The 17,843-nt window shown below is 64.5% G+C and overlaps 1 protein-coding gene across 1 annotated transcript; it reads left to right on the top strand.

Moving 5' to 3' along the window:
* Nucleotides 1-15,024: 15,024 nt before the first annotated feature.
* On the top strand, nt 15,025-17,821 carry MUC6 (mucin 6, oligomeric mucus/gel-forming; the record flags this gene model as incomplete). Its single annotated transcript, XM_047693633.1, has 3 exons — nt 15,025-15,475; nt 17,217-17,319; nt 17,644-17,821. Coding segments are annotated over 3 exons (732 nt in total), but the record flags the coding sequence as incomplete, so codon positions are not given.
* Nucleotides 17,822-17,843: the final 22 nt, after the last annotated feature.

Below are 17,843 nucleotides of genomic sequence, written 5' to 3' on the forward strand. Positions count from 1 at the left end.
TGAGTGCCCCCCGGCCCTGTCCATAGGACCACACACTCTGGGGCAGGCACGGGTGCGGGTTCAGACCCCTGACCCACGCACCAAGGGCCTGACAGGAGCCCCTTCTCCCAGCCGTCTACTGTGACTTCTACAACACGCACGCTCCCGGGTACAACGGGTTCCAGTACGACCAGGAGGCCAACTGCACGTGGCACTACCAGCCATGCCTCTGCCCCGAGCACCCACAGAGCCTCCCAGACACCAACACCGAAGGTACGGGCCAAGCAGGGAGCCCCTGCGTCCAGGCTTCCGGCACAGGCGGGGGCTGGGGGTGGACGGGCGGGGGGGGACCAGGCCCGGGCAACAGGGGCGTCCCATCACCTTCTGGACCCCTCCTCTCCAGGCTGCTACAACTGTTCCCAGCACGAGTATTTCGACCACAGCACGGGGACCTGCGTTCCTTGCAGTAAGCTCCGTGGGCCACCCAGCCCCCACACCCACCAGCCTCCAGCGGGAGCTGCCAGCCCACACACACTTCCAGCCTCCTTCCTGGCAGCCCCCTCCGCAGGGCTGTGCCCTGGGGTGCGGAGCCTGCCGGAAACCCCGGCAACCTGGGCCAGGGCAGCAGAAACAGGAAAGGCAACGGCCTCCACTCTCCGCCCCAGTCACTAGCCACAGGGCAGAACACCCCACCCCCCGCACCAGCCGGCTGGGGTGTGTGGGCACACAACCTGCTGGGGACTCAGCACCAGGTCACCTGTGTCGCTGCCTGATGGGGTGGGGGGGGATGGGACAGGGAAAAGATGGGGATGGAGACCAGGAACAGGGGCCAGGCCCCCCCGTGGCGGCTCCATCCCCCAGGGTCCTCAGCTGGGCGAGGGGCAGCGCTCCTGACTGCCCCTCTCCTTGCAGTGACGCCGCACACCACGCCGAGGCCCAGCGCAGGTGATTACACACACTAGGTGCCAAGGTGAAGCAGGCCTACGCCAGCTCTGCCCTGGCTCGGCGGGACAGCCCCAGGCCAGCCCAGGCTGCGTCTCTCGGGCACTGTGGTGCCCAGGGTCCTGGCCACCGACACTGCCGTCCCTGCGCCCCCAGACAACGGGTGTGGGACGGGGCAGGGACTGAGCCTGGGCCGCCCCTGGGGCCGCTCTGCACGGAGGGAGCGGCAGGTACTACCCCCAGAAGTCAGAGGGGAAGGAGCCCACGATAGCCCCCTGCCCCAGACAGCCGGGGGAACAACACATTCGACGGGGGCTTAGGTGAGGGCTGGGGGATGGGGCCCCACACCTCCCCACAGACAGAACGTGCCACTGAGCTCATTCGCACACACAGAATCCCCGTGCTTCAGACCAGGGCTTGGTTTCTGTGAAAGTCTTTTTCTGAGGATAACTTGTCACAGAATGGGACCGTTCTTTGCTGCCTGATACCAGTGAGGAAAAACACGTAGGACAGGTCACCTAGAGAATCCCTGGGAGCCCACCCCATCCCACCCAGCAGAACCCCTTCCGCAGCCCAGAAACCACAGGGGAACAAGTCATCCATTCTATTACCAAGGGTGGGTGGACAGAGGGGCAGTGGCCCCGTGAGCCAGGGTGGCCAGGGGTGTCAGCGGGGGCAGCCACAACCCTCCCACAGCATACAGCAGCAGGGCGGGGGGACAGGGAGCCCAGGTCCAGTGGGAAAGTACACAGACTCTGGAGGAATGTTCTGAGCACTGCTCCCTGCAGAGTCACCTCGAACCATCCCTGCCATCACCATACGGCCCACGTCGGCACCAGCCCCAACAGCCACTCTCAAGTCCACGGCCACAGGACCCATGGTGACAGGGGCCACAACGAAGTCCACAGCATCCACGCTCAGCTCAGTGACGCGATCAACAGCTCAGTCCACAGAGCAGAGCACAGCTTTCCCACGGACCCCAGAAACTTCAGAGACCTCTACACTACCCCCACCAAGTAAGCACATCCACATGCCTGTCCCCAAAAAGGGGCAGAAGCACATATGCCGGCAACACACCGAAGCTGTAGGGGTCGGCACAGTGCTGCGTGGGCCACAATGGGCCAAAAGGTGGAGCGTGCCGCCGAGCCACAACCCCAAGCTCACAGCACCACCGACACGCCACCCAACTTCCCCACGGCCATAGCGCCAGAGCCCCGACCCACCACAACCACCCCACCCCAAGTGACCACAGACCCAAGGCCATATCACAGCTCACAGGGCACCTAGAGCACACTCCCACACCCTCAGACAAGACAACACAACCCCAATCTTCCCAGAGCATTGAGAGAAACACACGTCCCAAGACAAAAAGGGGATGTTAAGGGGAATATGCCCAACCCAAGCTAAAGCAGCAGCCCAAGAGTACAGAAAGGCACAGGTGCCACTAAAGGCATTGGGAAGGGACCACAATGAGCACATCACAAAGACGCTGCAAAGGAGTAACAAAACAGCAAAAAAAAACATTGAGAATGCATGAACAGACACACACAGAAAACTCCTGGACATCACCATCGGGCACGTGAGAAGCCCGGGAGAGCAGGGCCATAGGCAGAAACGGGGGACAGGAAGCGTGGACTGCCAATATGTGTTCAGAATCAACAGGACTGACTGACAAATGATGTTTCCACAGCAGCCATAACTCACACGAGGACGCCAACCGCTCATGAGACTGCACAGACACAGCACACAGAAGCAACGTCGTCCCAGGAGAGCACGAGCAGCTCCAACAGCAAACAAACGACCCTCACACACCACTCGACACAGGCGGCCTACAGGACCACACAAGGACAAGCCACTCCAAGCAGGCCACACACAACTCTCACTTCGCAATCCACGGCCATGCCCCATGTCCCGAACACTGCCCACACGACAGGTGCCCCCTCAGGGACTTCTTTCTGGACGACCACGGCCTTACCCACCCCATTACGCCCCGAGACCACCCTCTCCACCCACGCTACCCCCTTCACCACGTCCTCTCTGATTCCCACTACCCACCGACTCATTACCCCAACACACCAAGAGACCCCGATGGCCGCCTCCACGGCGAGACCCACGGGCTCCTCGTCTCCATCCTCTCACATCCCCATCACGGGGACACAGCCCATGCAAACAACCCCGCCACTCACACGCACCACGCACACCCCAAACTCCGTCAGCACAGCCAAAACCTCCACGTCCAGGGAGACCTACCCCTCTGCACCCATCCACCACGAAACCTCATCTGCCCCCCGAGCCACCATCACCCACGAACCACCGGCCACGGGAACCCGGACCTCAGTGACCCCCACCACCACAGCTACGGAGTCCACCAGCAAGCGACACACGCCGCACACATCTCACTCTGCGCACACGCCACCCGTTCCCAACACAGCCCACACGACAGGTCCCCCCTCGGGCACTTCCTTCCGGACGACCACAGCCTTACCCACCCCATCGCTCCCCAAGACCACCCTCTCCACCCACGCTGCCCCTTCCACCACGTCCTCCGTGACGCCCACTACCCACCGACTCATCACCCCAACGCACCCAGAGACCTCTACTTCCCCCTCCACGGCCAGACCCACGGGCTCCTCGTCTCTGTCCTCTCCAATCCCCATCACGGGGACACAGCCCACGCGCATGACCCCGCCACTCACGTGGACCACGCACACCCCAAACTCCGTCAGCACAGCCAAAACCTCCACGTCCAGGGAGACCTTTCCTTCTCCACCCATCCACCATGAAACCTCATCTGCCCCTAATCCCACCGTCTCCCACCAACTACCAACCACGGGAACCCTGACCTCCGTGACCCCCCTGACCTCCGTGACCCCCACCGCCACCGCCACAGCTACGGAGTCCACCAGCAAGCGACACACGCCGCACACGTCTCACTCCGCGCACACGCCCCCCGTTCCCAACACCGCCCATACGACAGGTCCCCCCTCGGGCACTTCCTTCCGGACGACCACACCCTTACCCACCCCATCGCGCGCTGAGACCACCCTCTCCACCCACGCTGCACCCTCCACCACATCCTCCGTGACGCCAACTACCCACCGACTCATCACCCCAACGCACCCAGAGACCCCTACTTCCCCCTCCACGGCCAGACCCACGGGCTCCTCGTCTCCATCCTCTCACATCCCCATCACGGGGACACAGCCCACGCAAACAACCCCGCCACTCACGCGGACCACGCACACCCCGAACTCCGTCAGCACAGCCAAAACCTCCACGTCCACGGAGACCTACCCCTCTGCACCCATCCACCATGAAACCTCATCTGCCCCCAAGCCCACTGTCTCCCACCGACCACCGGCCACGGGAACCCTGACCTCCGTGACTCACACCGCCACCGCCACGGCTACGGAGTCCACCAGCAAGCGACACACGTTGCACACGTCTCACTCCGCGCACACGCCCCCCATTCCCAACACCTCCCACACGACAGGTCCCCCCTCGGGGACTTCGTTCCGGACGACCACAGCCTTACCCACCATATCGCTCCCCGAGACCACCCTCTCCACCCACGCTGCCCTCTCCACCACGCCCTCCGTGACGCTCACTACCCACCGACTCATCACCCCAACGTACCTGGAGACCCCGATAGCCACCTCCACGGCCAGACCCACGGGCTCGTCTCCTTCCCCGCACGTCCCCATTTCAGGGACACAGCCCACGCACACAACCCCACCACTCACGCGGACCACGCACACCCCGAACTCCGTCAGCACAGCCAAAACCTCCACGTCCAAAGAGACCTACCCCTCTGCACCCATCCACCATGAAACCTCATCTGCCCCTAATCCCACCGTCTCCCACCAACCACCAACCACGGGAACCCTGACCTCCGTGACCCCCACGACCACCGCCACAGCTACGGAGTCCACCAGCAAGCGACACACGCCGCACACGTCTCACTCCGCGCACACGCCCCCCGTTCCCAACACCGCCCACACGACAGGTCCCCCCTCGGGCACTTCCTTCCGGACGACCAAACCCTTACCCACCCCATCGCGCCCTGTGACCACTCTCTCCACCCACACTGCCCTCTCCACCACGTCCTCCGTGACGCCCACTACCCACCGACTCATCACCCCAACGCACCCAGAGACCCCTACTTCCCCCTCCACGGCCAGACCCACGGGCTCCTTGTCTCCATCCTCTCACATCCCCATCACGGGGACACAGCCCACGCGCACGACCCCGCCACTCACGCGGACCACGCACACCCCGAACTCCGTCAGCACAGCCAAAACCTCCACGTCCAGGGAGACCTTTCCTTCTCCACCCATCCACCATGAAACCTCATCTACCCCTAATCCCACCGTCTCCCACCAACCACCGGCCACGGGAACCCTGACCTCCGTGACCCCCACCGCCACCGCCACAGCTACGGAGTCCACCAGCAAGCGACACACGCCGCACACGTCTCACTCCGCGCACACGCCCCCCGTTCCCAACACCACCCACACGACAGGTCCCCCCTCGGGCACTTCCTTCCGGACGACCACAGCCTTACCCACCCCATCGCTCCCTGAGACCACTCTCTCCACATACGCTGCCCCCTCCACCACGCCCTCCATGACGCCCACTACCCACCGACTCATAACCCCAACGCACACGGAGACCCCGATAGCCGCCTCCACGGCCAGACCCACGGGCTCGTCTCTTTCCCCGCAGGTCCCCATTTCAGGGACACAGCCCACGCACACAACCTCACCACTCACGCGGACCACGCACACCCCGAACTCTGTCAGCACAGCCAAAACCTCCACGTCCAGGGAGACCTACGCCTCTCCACCCATCCACCATGAAACCTCATCTTCCCCTAATCCCACCGTCTCCCACCAACCACCAACCACGGGAACCCTGACCTCCGTGACCCCCACCGCCACCGCCACAGCTACGGAGTCCACCAGCAAGCGACACACGCCGCACACGTCTCTCTCTGTGCACACGCCTCCCGTTCCCAACACCGCCCTCACGACAGGTCCCCCCTCGGGGACTTCGTTCCGGACGACCACAGCCTTACCCACCCCATCGCTCCCCGAGACCACTCTCTCCACCCACGCTGCCCCCTCCACCACGTCCTCTGTGACGCCAACTACCTACCGACTCATCACCCCAACGCACCAGGAGACCCCGACAGCCGTCTCCACGGCCAGGCCCACGGGCTCCTCGTCTCCATCCTCTCACATCCCCATCACGGGGACACAGCCCACGCACACGACCCCGCCACTCACGCGGACCACGCACACCCCGAACTCCGTCAGCACAGCCAAAACCTCCACGTCCAGGGAGACCTACCCCTCTGCACCCATCCACTACGAAACCTCATCTGCCCCCAAGCCCACTGTCTCCCAACGACCACCGGCCACGGGAACCCTGACCTCCGTGACTCACACCGCCACCGCCACGGCTACGGAGTCCACCAGCAAGCGACACACGTCGCACACGTCTCACTCCGCGCACACGCCCCCCGTTCCCAACACCGCCCACACGACAGGTCCCCCCTCGGGGACTTCGTTCCGGACGACCACAGCCTTACCCACCATATCGCTCCACGAGACCACCCTCTCCACCCACGCTGCCCTCTCCACCACGTCCTCCGTGACGCCCACTACCCACCGACTCATCACCCCAACGCACCCAGAGACCCCTACTTCCCCCTCCACGGCCAGACCCACGGGCTCCTCATCTCCATCCTCTCACATCCCCATCACGGGGACACAGCCCACGCGCATGACCCCGCCACTCACGTGGACCACGCACACCCCGAACTCCGTCAGCACAGCCAAAACCTCCACGTCCAGGGAGACCTTTCCTTCTCCACCCATCCACCATGAAACCTCATCTGCCCCTAATCCCACCGTCTCCCACCAACCACCGGCCACGGGAACCCTGACCTCCGTGACCCCCAACGCCACCGCCACAGCTACGGAGTCCACCAGCAAGCGACACACGCCGCACACGTCTCACTCCGCGCACACGCCCCCCGTTCCCAACACCGCCCACACGACAGGTCCCCCCTCGGGCACTTCCTTCCGGACGACCACAGCCTTACCCACCCCATCGCTCCCTGAGACCACTCTCTCCACATACGCTGCCCCCTCCACCACGCCCTCCATGACGCCCACTACCCACCGACTCATAACCCCAACGCACCCAGAGACCCCGATAGCCGCCTCCACGGCGAGACCCACGGGCTCGTCTCTTTCCCCGCAGGTCCCCATTTCAGGGACACAGCCCACGCACACAACCTCACCACTCACGCGGACCACGCACACCCCGAACTCTGTCAGCACAGCCAAAACCTCCACGTCCAGGGAGACCTACGCCTCTCCACCCATCCACCATGAAACCTCATCTTCCCCTAATCCCACCGTCTCCCACCAACCACCAACCACGGGAACCCTGACCTCCGTGACCCCCACCGCCACCGCCACAGCTACGGAGTCCACCAGCAAGCGACACACGCCGCACACGTCTCTCTCTGTGCACACGCCTCCCGTTCCCAACACCGCCCTCACGACAGGTCCCCCCTCGGGGACTTCGTTCCGGACGACCACAGCCTTACCCACCCCATCGCTCCCCGAGACCACTCTCTCCACCCACGCTGCCCCCTCCACCACGTCCTCTGTGACGCCAACTACCTACCGACTCATCACCCCAACGCACCAGGAGACCCCGACAGCCGTCTCCACGGCCAGGCCCACGGGCTCCTCGTCTCCATCCTCTCACATCCCCATCACGGGGACACAGCCCACGCACACGACCCCGCCACTCACGCGGACCACGCACACCCCGAACTCCGTCAGCACAGCCAAAACCTCCACGTCCAGGGAGACCTACGCCTCTCCACCCATCCACCATGAAACCTCATCTTCCCCTAATCCCACCGTGTCCCACCAACCACCAACCACGGGAACTCTGACCTCCGTGACCCCCACGACCACCGCCACAGCTACGGAGTCCACCAGCAAGCGACACACGCCGCACACGTCTCTCTCTGCGCACACGCCCCCCGTTCCCAACACCGCCCATACGACAGGTCCCCCCTCGGGCACTTCCTTCCGGACGACCACACCCTTACCCACCCCATCGCGCGCTGAGACCACCCTCTCCACCCACGCTGCACCCTCCACCACATCCTCCGTGACGCCAACTACCCACCGACTCATCACCCCAACGCACCCAGAGACCCCTACTTCCCCCTCCACGGCCAGACCCACGGGCTCCTCGTCTCCATCCTCTCACATCCCCATCACGGGGACACAGCCCACGCAAACAACCCCGCCACTCACGCGGACCACGCACACCCCGAACTCCGTCAGCACAGCCAAAACCTCCACGTCCACGGAGACCTACCCCTCTGCACCCATCCACCATGAAACCTCATCTGCCCCCAAGCCCACTGTCTCCCACCGACCACCGGCCACGGGAACCCTGACCTCCGTGACTCACACCGCCACCGCCACGGCTACGGAGTCCACCAGCAAGCGACACACGTTGCACACGTCTCACTCCGCGCACACGCCCCCCATTCCCAACACCTCCCACACGACAGGTCCCCCCTCGGGGACTTCGTTCCGGACGACCACAGCCTTACCCACCATATCGCTCCCCGAGACCACCCTCTCCACCCACGCTGCCCTCTCCACCACGCCCTCCGTGACGCTCACTACCCACCGACTCATCACCCCAACGTACCTGGAGACCCCGATAGCCACCTCCACGGCCAGACCCACGGGCTCGTCTCCTTCCCCGCACGTCCCCATTTCAGGGACACAGCCCACGCACACAACCCCACCACTCACGCGGACCACGCACACCCCGAACTCCGTCAGCACAGCCAAAACCTCCACGTCCAAAGAGACCTACCCCTCTGCACCCATCCACCATGAAACCTCATCTGCCCCTAATCCCACCGTCTCCCACCAACCACCAACCACGGGAACCCTGACCTCCGTGACCCCCACGACCACCGCCACAGCTACGGAGTCCACCAGCAAGCGACACACGCCGCACACGTCTCACTCCGCGCACACGCCCCCCGTTCCCAACACCGCCCACACGACAGGTCCCCCCTCGGGCACTTCCTTCCGGACGACCAAACCCTTACCCACCCCATCGCGCCCTGTGACCACTCTCTCCACCCACACTGCCCTCTCCACCACGTCCTCCGTGACGCCCACTACCCACCGACTCATCACCCCAACGCACCCAGAGACCCCTACTTCCCCCTCCACGGCCAGACCCACGGGCTCCTTGTCTCCATCCTCTCACATCCCCATCACGGGGACACAGCCCACGCGCACGACCCCGCCACTCACGCGGACCACGCACACCCCGAACTCCGTCAGCACAGCCAAAACCTCCACGTCCAGGGAGACCTTTCCTTCTCCACCCATCCACCATGAAACCTCATCTACCCCTAATCCCACCGTCTCCCACCAACCACCGGCCACGGGAACCCTGACCTCCGTGACCCCCACCGCCACCGCCACAGCTACGGAGTCCACCAGCAAGCGACACACGCCGCACACGTCTCACTCCGCGCACACGCCCCCCGTTCCCAACACCACCCACACGACAGGTCCCCCCTCGGGCACTTCCTTCCGGACGACCACAGCCTTACCCACCCCATCGCTCCCTGAGACCACTCTCTCCACATACGCTGCCCCCTCCACCACGCCCTCCATGACGCCCACTACCTACCGACTCATAACCCCAACGCACACGGAGATCCCGATAGCCGCCTCCACGGCCAGACCCACGGGCTCGTCTCTTTCCCCGCAGGTCCCCATTTCAGGGACACAGCCCACGCACACAACCTCACCACTCACGCGGACCACGCACACCCCGAACTCTGTCAGCACAGCCAAAACCTCCACGTCCAGGGAGACCTACGCCTCTCCACCCATCCACCATGAAACCTCATCTTCCCCTAATCCCACCGTCTCCCACCAACCACCAACCACGGGAACCCTGACCTCCGTGACCCCCACCGCCACCGCCACAGCTACGGAGTCCACCAGCAAGCGACACACGCCGCACACGTCTCTCTCTGTGCACACGCCTCCCGTTCCCAACACCGCCCTCACGACAGGTCCCCCCTCGGGGACTTCGTTCCGGACGACCACAGCCTTACCCACCCCATCGCTCCCCGAGACCACTCTCTCCACCCACGCTGCCCCCTCCACCACGTCCTCTGTGACGCCAACTACCTACCGACTCATCACCCCAACGCACCAGGAGACCCCGACAGCCGTCTCCACGGCCAGGCCCACGGGCTCCTCGTCTCCATCCTCTCACATCCCCATCACGGGGACACAGCCCACGCACACGACCCCGCCACTCACGCGGACCACGCACACCCCGAACTCCGTCAGCACAGCCAAAACCTCCACGTCCAGGGAGACCTACCCCTCTGCACCCATCCACTACGAAACCTCATCTGCCCCCAAGCCCACTGTCTCCCAACGACCACCGGCCACGGGAACCCTGACCTCCGTGACTCACACCGCCACCGCCACGGCTACGGAGTCCACCAGCAAGCGACACACGTCGCACACGTCTCACTCCGCGCACACGCCCCCCGTTCCCAACACCACCCACACGACAGGTCCCCCCTCGGGGACTTCGTTCCGGACGACCACAGCCTTACCCACCATATCGCTCCACGAGACCACCCTCTCCACCCACGCTGCCCTCTCCACCACGTCCTCCGTGACGCCCACTACCCACCGACTCATCACCCCAACGCACCCAGAGACCCCTACTTCCCCCTCCACGGCCAGACCCACGGGCTCCTCATCTCCATCCTCTCACATCCCCATCACGGGGACACAGCCCACGCGCATGACCCCGCCACTCACGTGGACCACGCACACCCCGAACTCCGTCAGCACAGCCAAAACCTCCACGTCCAGGGAGACCTTTCCTTCTCCACCCATCCACCATGAAACCTCATCTGCCCCTAATCCCACCGTCTCCCACCAACCACCGGCCACGGGAACCCTGACCTCCGTGACCCCCAACGCCACCGCCACAGCTACGGAGTCCACCAGCAAGCGACACACGCCGCACACGTCTCACTCCGCGCACACGCCCCCCGTTCCCAACACCGCCCACACGACAGGTCCCCCCTCGGGCACTTCCTTCCGGACGACCACAGCCTTACCCACCCCATCGCTCCCTGAGACCACTCTCTCCACATACGCTGCCCCCTCCACCACGCCCTCCATGACGCCCACTACCCACCGACTCATAACCCCAACGCACCCAGAGACCCCGATAGCCGCCTCCACGGCGAGACCCACGGGCTCGTCTCTTTCCCCGCAGGTCCCCATTTCAGGGACACAGCCCACGCACACAACCTCACCACTCACGCGGACCACGCACACCCCGAACTCTGTCAGCACAGCCAAAACCTCCACGTCCAGGGAGACCTACGCCTCTCCACCCATCCACCATGAAACCTCATCTTCCCCTAATCCCACCGTCTCCCACCAACCACCAACCACGGGAACCCTGACCTCCGTGACCCCCACCGCCACCGCCACAGCTACGGAGTCCACCAGCAAGCGACACACGCCGCACACGTCTCTCTCTGTGCACACGCCTCCCGTTCCCAACACCGCCCTCACGACAGGTCCCCCCTCGGGGACTTCGTTCCGGACGACCACAGCCTTACCCACCCCATCGCTCCCCGAGACCACTCTCTCCACCCACGCTGCCCCCTCCACCACGTCCTCTGTGACGCCAACTACCTACCGACTCATCACCCCAACGCACCAGGAGACCCCGACAGCCGTCTCCACGGCCAGGCCCACGGGCTCCTCGTCTCCATCCTCTCACATCCCCATCACGGGGACACAGCCCACGCACACGACCCCGCCACTCACGCGGACCACGCACACCCCGAACTCCGTCAGCACAGCCAAAACCTCCACGTCCAGGGAGACCTACCCCTCTGCACCCATCCACTACGAAACCTCATCTGCCCCCAAGCCCACTGTCTCCCAACGACCACCGGCCACGGGAACCCTGACCTCCGTGACTCACACCGCCACCGCCACGGCTACGGAGTCCACCAGCAAGCGACACACGTCGCACACGTCTCACTCCGCGCACACGCCCCCCGTTCCCAACACCACCCACACGACAGGTCCCCCCTCGGGGACTTCGTTCCGGACGACCACAGCCTTACCCACCCCATCGCTCCACGAGACCACCCTCTCCACCCACGCTGCCCTCTCCACCACATCCTCCGTGACGCCCACTACCCACCGACTCATCACCCCAACGCACCCAGAGACCCCTACTTCCCCCTCCACGGCCAGACCCACGGGCTCCTCATCTCCATCCTCTCACATCCCCATCACGGGGACACAGCCCACGCGCATGACCCCGCCACTCACGTGGACCACGCACACCCCGAACTCCGTCAGCACAGCCAAAACCTCCACGTCCAGGGAGACCTTTCCTTCTCCACCCATCCACCATGAAACCTCATCTGCCCCTAATCCCACCGTCTCCCACCAACCACCGGCCACGGGAACCCTGACCTCCGTGACCCCCAACGCCACCGCCACAGCTACGGAGTCCACCAGCAAGCGACACACGCCGCATACGTCTCTCTCTGCGCACACGCCCCCCGTTCCCAACACCGCCCACACGACAGGTCCCCCCTCGGGCACTTCCTTCCGGACGACCACAGCCTTACCCACCCCATCGCTCCCCGAGACCACTCTCTCCACCTACGCTCCCCCCTCCACCACACCCTCTGTGACGCCCACTACCTACCGACTCATCACCCCAACGCACCCAGAGACCCCTACTTCCCCCTCCACGGCCAGGCCCACGGGATCTTCGTCTCCATCCTCTCACATCCCCATCACGGGGACACAGCCCACGCACACGACCCCGCCACTCACGTGGACCACGCACACCCCGAACTCCGTCAGCACAGCCAAAACCTCCACGTCCAGGGAGACCTACCCCTCTGCACCCATCCACTACGAAACCTCATCTGCCCCCAAGCCCACTGTCTCCCACCGACCACCGGCCACGGGAACCCTGACCTCCGTGACTCACACCGCCACCGCCACGGCTACGGAGTCCACCAGCAAGCGACACACGTCGCACACGTCTCACTCCGCGCACACGCCCCCCATTCCCAACACCACCCACACGACAGGTCCCCCCTCGGGGACTTCGTTCCGGACGACCACAGCCTTACCCACCATATCGCTCCCCGAGACCACCCTCTCCACCCACGCTGCCCTCTCCACCACGCCCTCCGTGACGCCCACTACCCACCGACTCATCACCCCAACGTACCTAGAGACCCCGATAGCCGCCTCCACGGCCAGACCCACGGGCTCGTCTCCTTCCCCGCACGTCCCCATTTCAGGGACACAGCCCACGCACACAACCCCACCACTCACGCGGACCACGCACACCCCGAACTCCGTCAGCACAGCCAAAACCTCCACGTCCAGGGAGACCTTTCCTTCTCCACCCATCCACCATGAAACCTCATCTGCCCCTAATCCCACCGTCTCCCACCAACCACCGGCCACGGGAACCCTGACCTCCGTGACCCCTCTGACCTCCGTGACCCCCACCGCCACAGCTACGGAGTCCACCAGCAAGCGACACACACCGCACACGTCTCTCTCTGCGCACACGCCCCCCGTTCCCAACACCGCCCACACGACAGGTCCCCCCTCGGGCACTTCCTTCCGGACGACCACACCCTTACCCACCATATCGCTCCCCGAGACCACCCTCTCCACCCACACTGCCCCCTCCACCACATCCTCCGTGACGCCAACTACCCACCGACTCATCACCCCAACGCACCCAGAGACCCCTACTTCCCCCTCCACGGCCAGACCCACGGGCTCCTCGTCTCCATCCTCTCACATCCCCATCACGGGGACACAGCCCACGCGCACAACCCCGCCACTCACGCGGACCACGCACACCCCGAACTCCGTCAGCACAGCCAAAACCTCCACGTCCAGGGAGACCTACCCCTCTGCACCCATCCACTATGAAACCTCATCTGCCCCCAAGCCCACTATCTCCCACCGACCGCCGGCCACGGGAACCTTGACCTCCGTGACTCACACCGCCACCGCCACGGCTACGGAGTCCACCAGCAAGCGACACACGTCGCACACGTCTCACTCCGCGCACACGCCCCCCGTTCCCAACACTGCCCACACGACAGGTCCCCCCTCGGGGTCTTCGTTCCGGACGACCACAGCCTTACCCACCCCATCGCTCCCCGAGACCACTCTCTCCACCCACGCTGCCCCCTCCACCACGTCCTCTGTGACGCCCACTACCTACCGACTCATCACCCCAACGCACCAGGAGACCCCGACGGCCGTCTCCACGGCCAGGCCCACGGGTTCCTCGTCTCCTTCCCCTCACATCCCCATCACGGGGACACAGCCCACGCGCACGACCCCGCCACTCACGCGGACCACGCACACCCCGAACTCCGTCAGCACAGCCAAAACCTCCACGTCCAGGGAGACCTACCCCTCTGCACCCATCCACTATGAAACCTCATCTGCCCCCAAGCCCACTGTCTCCCACCGACCGCCGGCCACGGGAACCCTGACCTCCGTGACTCACACCGCCACCGCCACGGCTACGGAGTCCACCAGCAAGCGACACACGTCGCACACGTCTCACACTGCGCACACGCCCCCCATTTCCAACACCGCCCACACGACAGGTCCCCCCTCGGGGACTTCGTTCCGGACGACCACAGCCTTACCCACCATATCGCTCCCCGAGACCACCCTCTCCACCCACGCTGCCCTCTCCACCACACCCTCCGTGACGCCCACTACCCACCGACTCATCACCCCAACGCACTGGGTGACCCCTACTTCCTCCTCCACGACCAGACCCACGGGCTCCTTGTCTCCGTCCATACTGGCGACAGGCACGAGCCCCGCTGGTCACACTTTCAGCTCCCCAGGCTCCTCAGGCACAGTGAGCGTAGCCTCCTTTTCTTCCTTTGTTTCCTCCTTAGATGACTCCACTCCCACCCTGTCCTCTGTATCTTCCCTGCCCACCCATGCCTTCTCCCCCTCTTCTCATTTGTCCTCGCCTCCTCTTGATCGGACTCCTGTCCCCCTGGGCAGCACCAACATTGCTCCTTCTTTGCCCAGGACCACACCCAGCACGCCCATATCCCACACCCTCTCCTCCCACTCTACCACCTCACAGTCTACGTCCCTCACCACCCGAATCCCTTCATCTAGTCTCTTTTCATCCACTGTGGGGGTGACAGCCATCCTGACTTCTCCAGTCACTAACCTCACCACTGGACAACATAGTAGCACTGGAGTTTCAACCACCATGACCCTCGCCAGTTTGACCTCTGTCCACGGAAGCTCATCCCTCCATTCCACAGGGTCCTTGTCTCCTGGGGCACCATCCATTTCCTCTCTGGTGACACCCACGTCCACCTCTCCAGGTAAGGGGTAGGACTCGCACCCACCTCACGATCTTGGTGCCCTGCATCTTCCAGCTGTGCATCATCAGTCTGGAGAGCACGGTCGTGCCCTCCCGCAGAGTCCCTGCCTTTCCCTGTCTTCTGGCACTGCCCGATCCCCTTCTGGGCTGTGCTCCTGCCTCCTCACTGTGCCGTAGTCCCTGCCTGATGTGCGCGCCTCAGACAGGCGCTCCCTGGTCAGCCTGCATGTGACCTGCTTTCTTTCCCTTGAAGCGTTCATTCTCCTGAGGCCAGCAGGCAGGCAGCACGCTAAGCTCAGACCTGAGGTCACAGTCCTCCCTCCGAGCACCCCCATGTCCTTCGGGCATCTGCAAAGGCCAACACCCCCCAGCAGGCAGGGACTGCGTCAGGCCTCCCTCTTCTGCGTGTCCCCCAGTCCTTAGGACAGTTCTCCCAGCTTCCCATTAGCTGCCTCCTCCTCTCCCCCCACTCCTCTCTATACACCTCCGTTCAGACACTGCAGTCTGGCCAAAATGGGTGCGTGGCCTCCCCTGGGAGGCACCCTTTCCGTCACCTGGGCCTGCATGCCAGCCCCGCGCCTGGCCCACCCATGCCCTGCCCGACCTCCCATTCCCTATCTTCCCAGCCTCCCGGCGAGCCAGCTCCCTCAGAAGCCCTCCACGGCTGCCCCTTCGGGAGCTCACAGGAGTTCAGGGGCGGCTGGGGTCCCGTCTCAGGTATTGCCCCGCCTGAGGAAGCGGAGAGAGAAAAAGGAAGGGCTGTAGCTACAAGTGTCCCCCCAGACGCCACTGGTGGTGGGCAGAATAGCAGCTGAGGCCTTCCCGCCCCCACCGTCTCGAGAGACACCCCTCCCCTCCCTTCCAGGTGCTCGCTGCACTGTACTGTGGGCTCCCCTCCCAAGTCCCCTGCCGTCCCAGGCAGGCCTGTCCACAGTGATGAACGTCGTCCTGGGAGACGGACCGGGCGCAGGCTGTCCGTGAGCAGACCAGGGGCACAGGAGCAAAAGCAGGAGACGGGGTCGGAGGAGGACAGCTGAGGGCCACGGGAGCCCGTGGAGACAGCCCTCTTGTCCCCTCCTTCAGCAGCCACGCAGGCAGACTGGGCAGTGTGCTCAGGAACGCCTTCACTTTTTCACTTACTTTCCCCACGGGCAGCTCCTAATGCCAGCCGGCCGAGGCAGCGTGCCAAGCAGACCAAGGTCTTCAGCTGGGTCCACACCCTGGCCCTCCAAGAGCACAGACCCTGCAGGGAGCTCCTGGGGCGCCATCCATCCCCTCCACGGATGTGCAGATCCTGCCCGCATCCGTCTGGCAGGCCCCGGCTCCAGCAGACCAGAGATGCCCACTGGCTGCTGCTGGACCACGAAAGGAGGGGCCTGAGGGTTGCCCACCAGAGCTCAGAAAACTCTTGACCTGGGGGGGCTCCCAGGGTACCCAGCTCTCAGGAGGAACACCCAAAAGGAGAGCCCATCAGCGTCTGTTCCCATGCAGAGCTCTGAGGTCCGAGGTTAGCACGGCTGGGGCAAGGCGAGCGCAGTGGGCGGAGCCCAGGGGAGAACCCACCACGCAGGAAGGGTTACTCGTCCCATGTAAGCAGTCGTGCAGCTTGCAACGTCGGCCCTCCTTACCCAACTGAGCCACATTCACCCCCCTTCCCGGGTCCTGTGCCCAGCAGCAGGTCTGTGTCAGCCCTGCAGCCATGCCCTGGCCTGGCGTCTGACCGCACCTCTCTTGTCCCCCAGGAGTCTGCGACGTGAAGGAGGTGGAGCAGGAGGTCACCTACCGAGGGTGCACTGCCAACGTGACAGTGACCCGCTGTGAGGGCTTCTGTGCCTCCTCGACGAGGTGAGTGCCGGTCCCAAGCAGCCTCCAAACAGGACGGGACCGGGCACGCCAGAGCCTGCCCCATCCAAGAGAAGCTCCCAACCAGTCAGGCCGCCCTAGCCAACAGCCCCCTCCATCACGCCTGCGCAAGGCCAAGGCAGACCCCCGCCGACTGCCTCAGAGCCGGGGAGGACAGCGAGGGCCGGGAGGGGTAGGGCAGGCCCGAAGGCCCCTCCTGGGAACTTGGGACCCACCCTTTTCTCTGGAGTGGTCCGGGAGGTCCGGGAGCACTCGCTCCTGGGGAAGTGGCCCTGACCCAGGCTCCCGGGTCCTGCTTCTTTGCAGCTTTGACATCCCCACGGATGAGCCGGAGACGCACTGCAGCTGCTGCGAACCCCTCGGCTCCTACCAGAAGCAGTTCGTGCTGCCCTGCTCAGACCCCGCAGCGCAGGGCCGGCAGCTGGTGCTCACCCTGCAGATGTTCAGCAGCTGTGCGTGCAGCCCACGGCGCTGTGGGGGCTAGGGGACACGGTCCCCCCGGGTGT

This window comes from Lutra lutra, chromosome 10 (genome assembly GCF_902655055.1).
Source record: "Lutra lutra chromosome 10, mLutLut1.2, whole genome shotgun sequence".
In the NCBI taxonomy this organism is placed as follows: domain Eukaryota; kingdom Metazoa; phylum Chordata; class Mammalia; order Carnivora; family Mustelidae; genus Lutra; species Lutra lutra.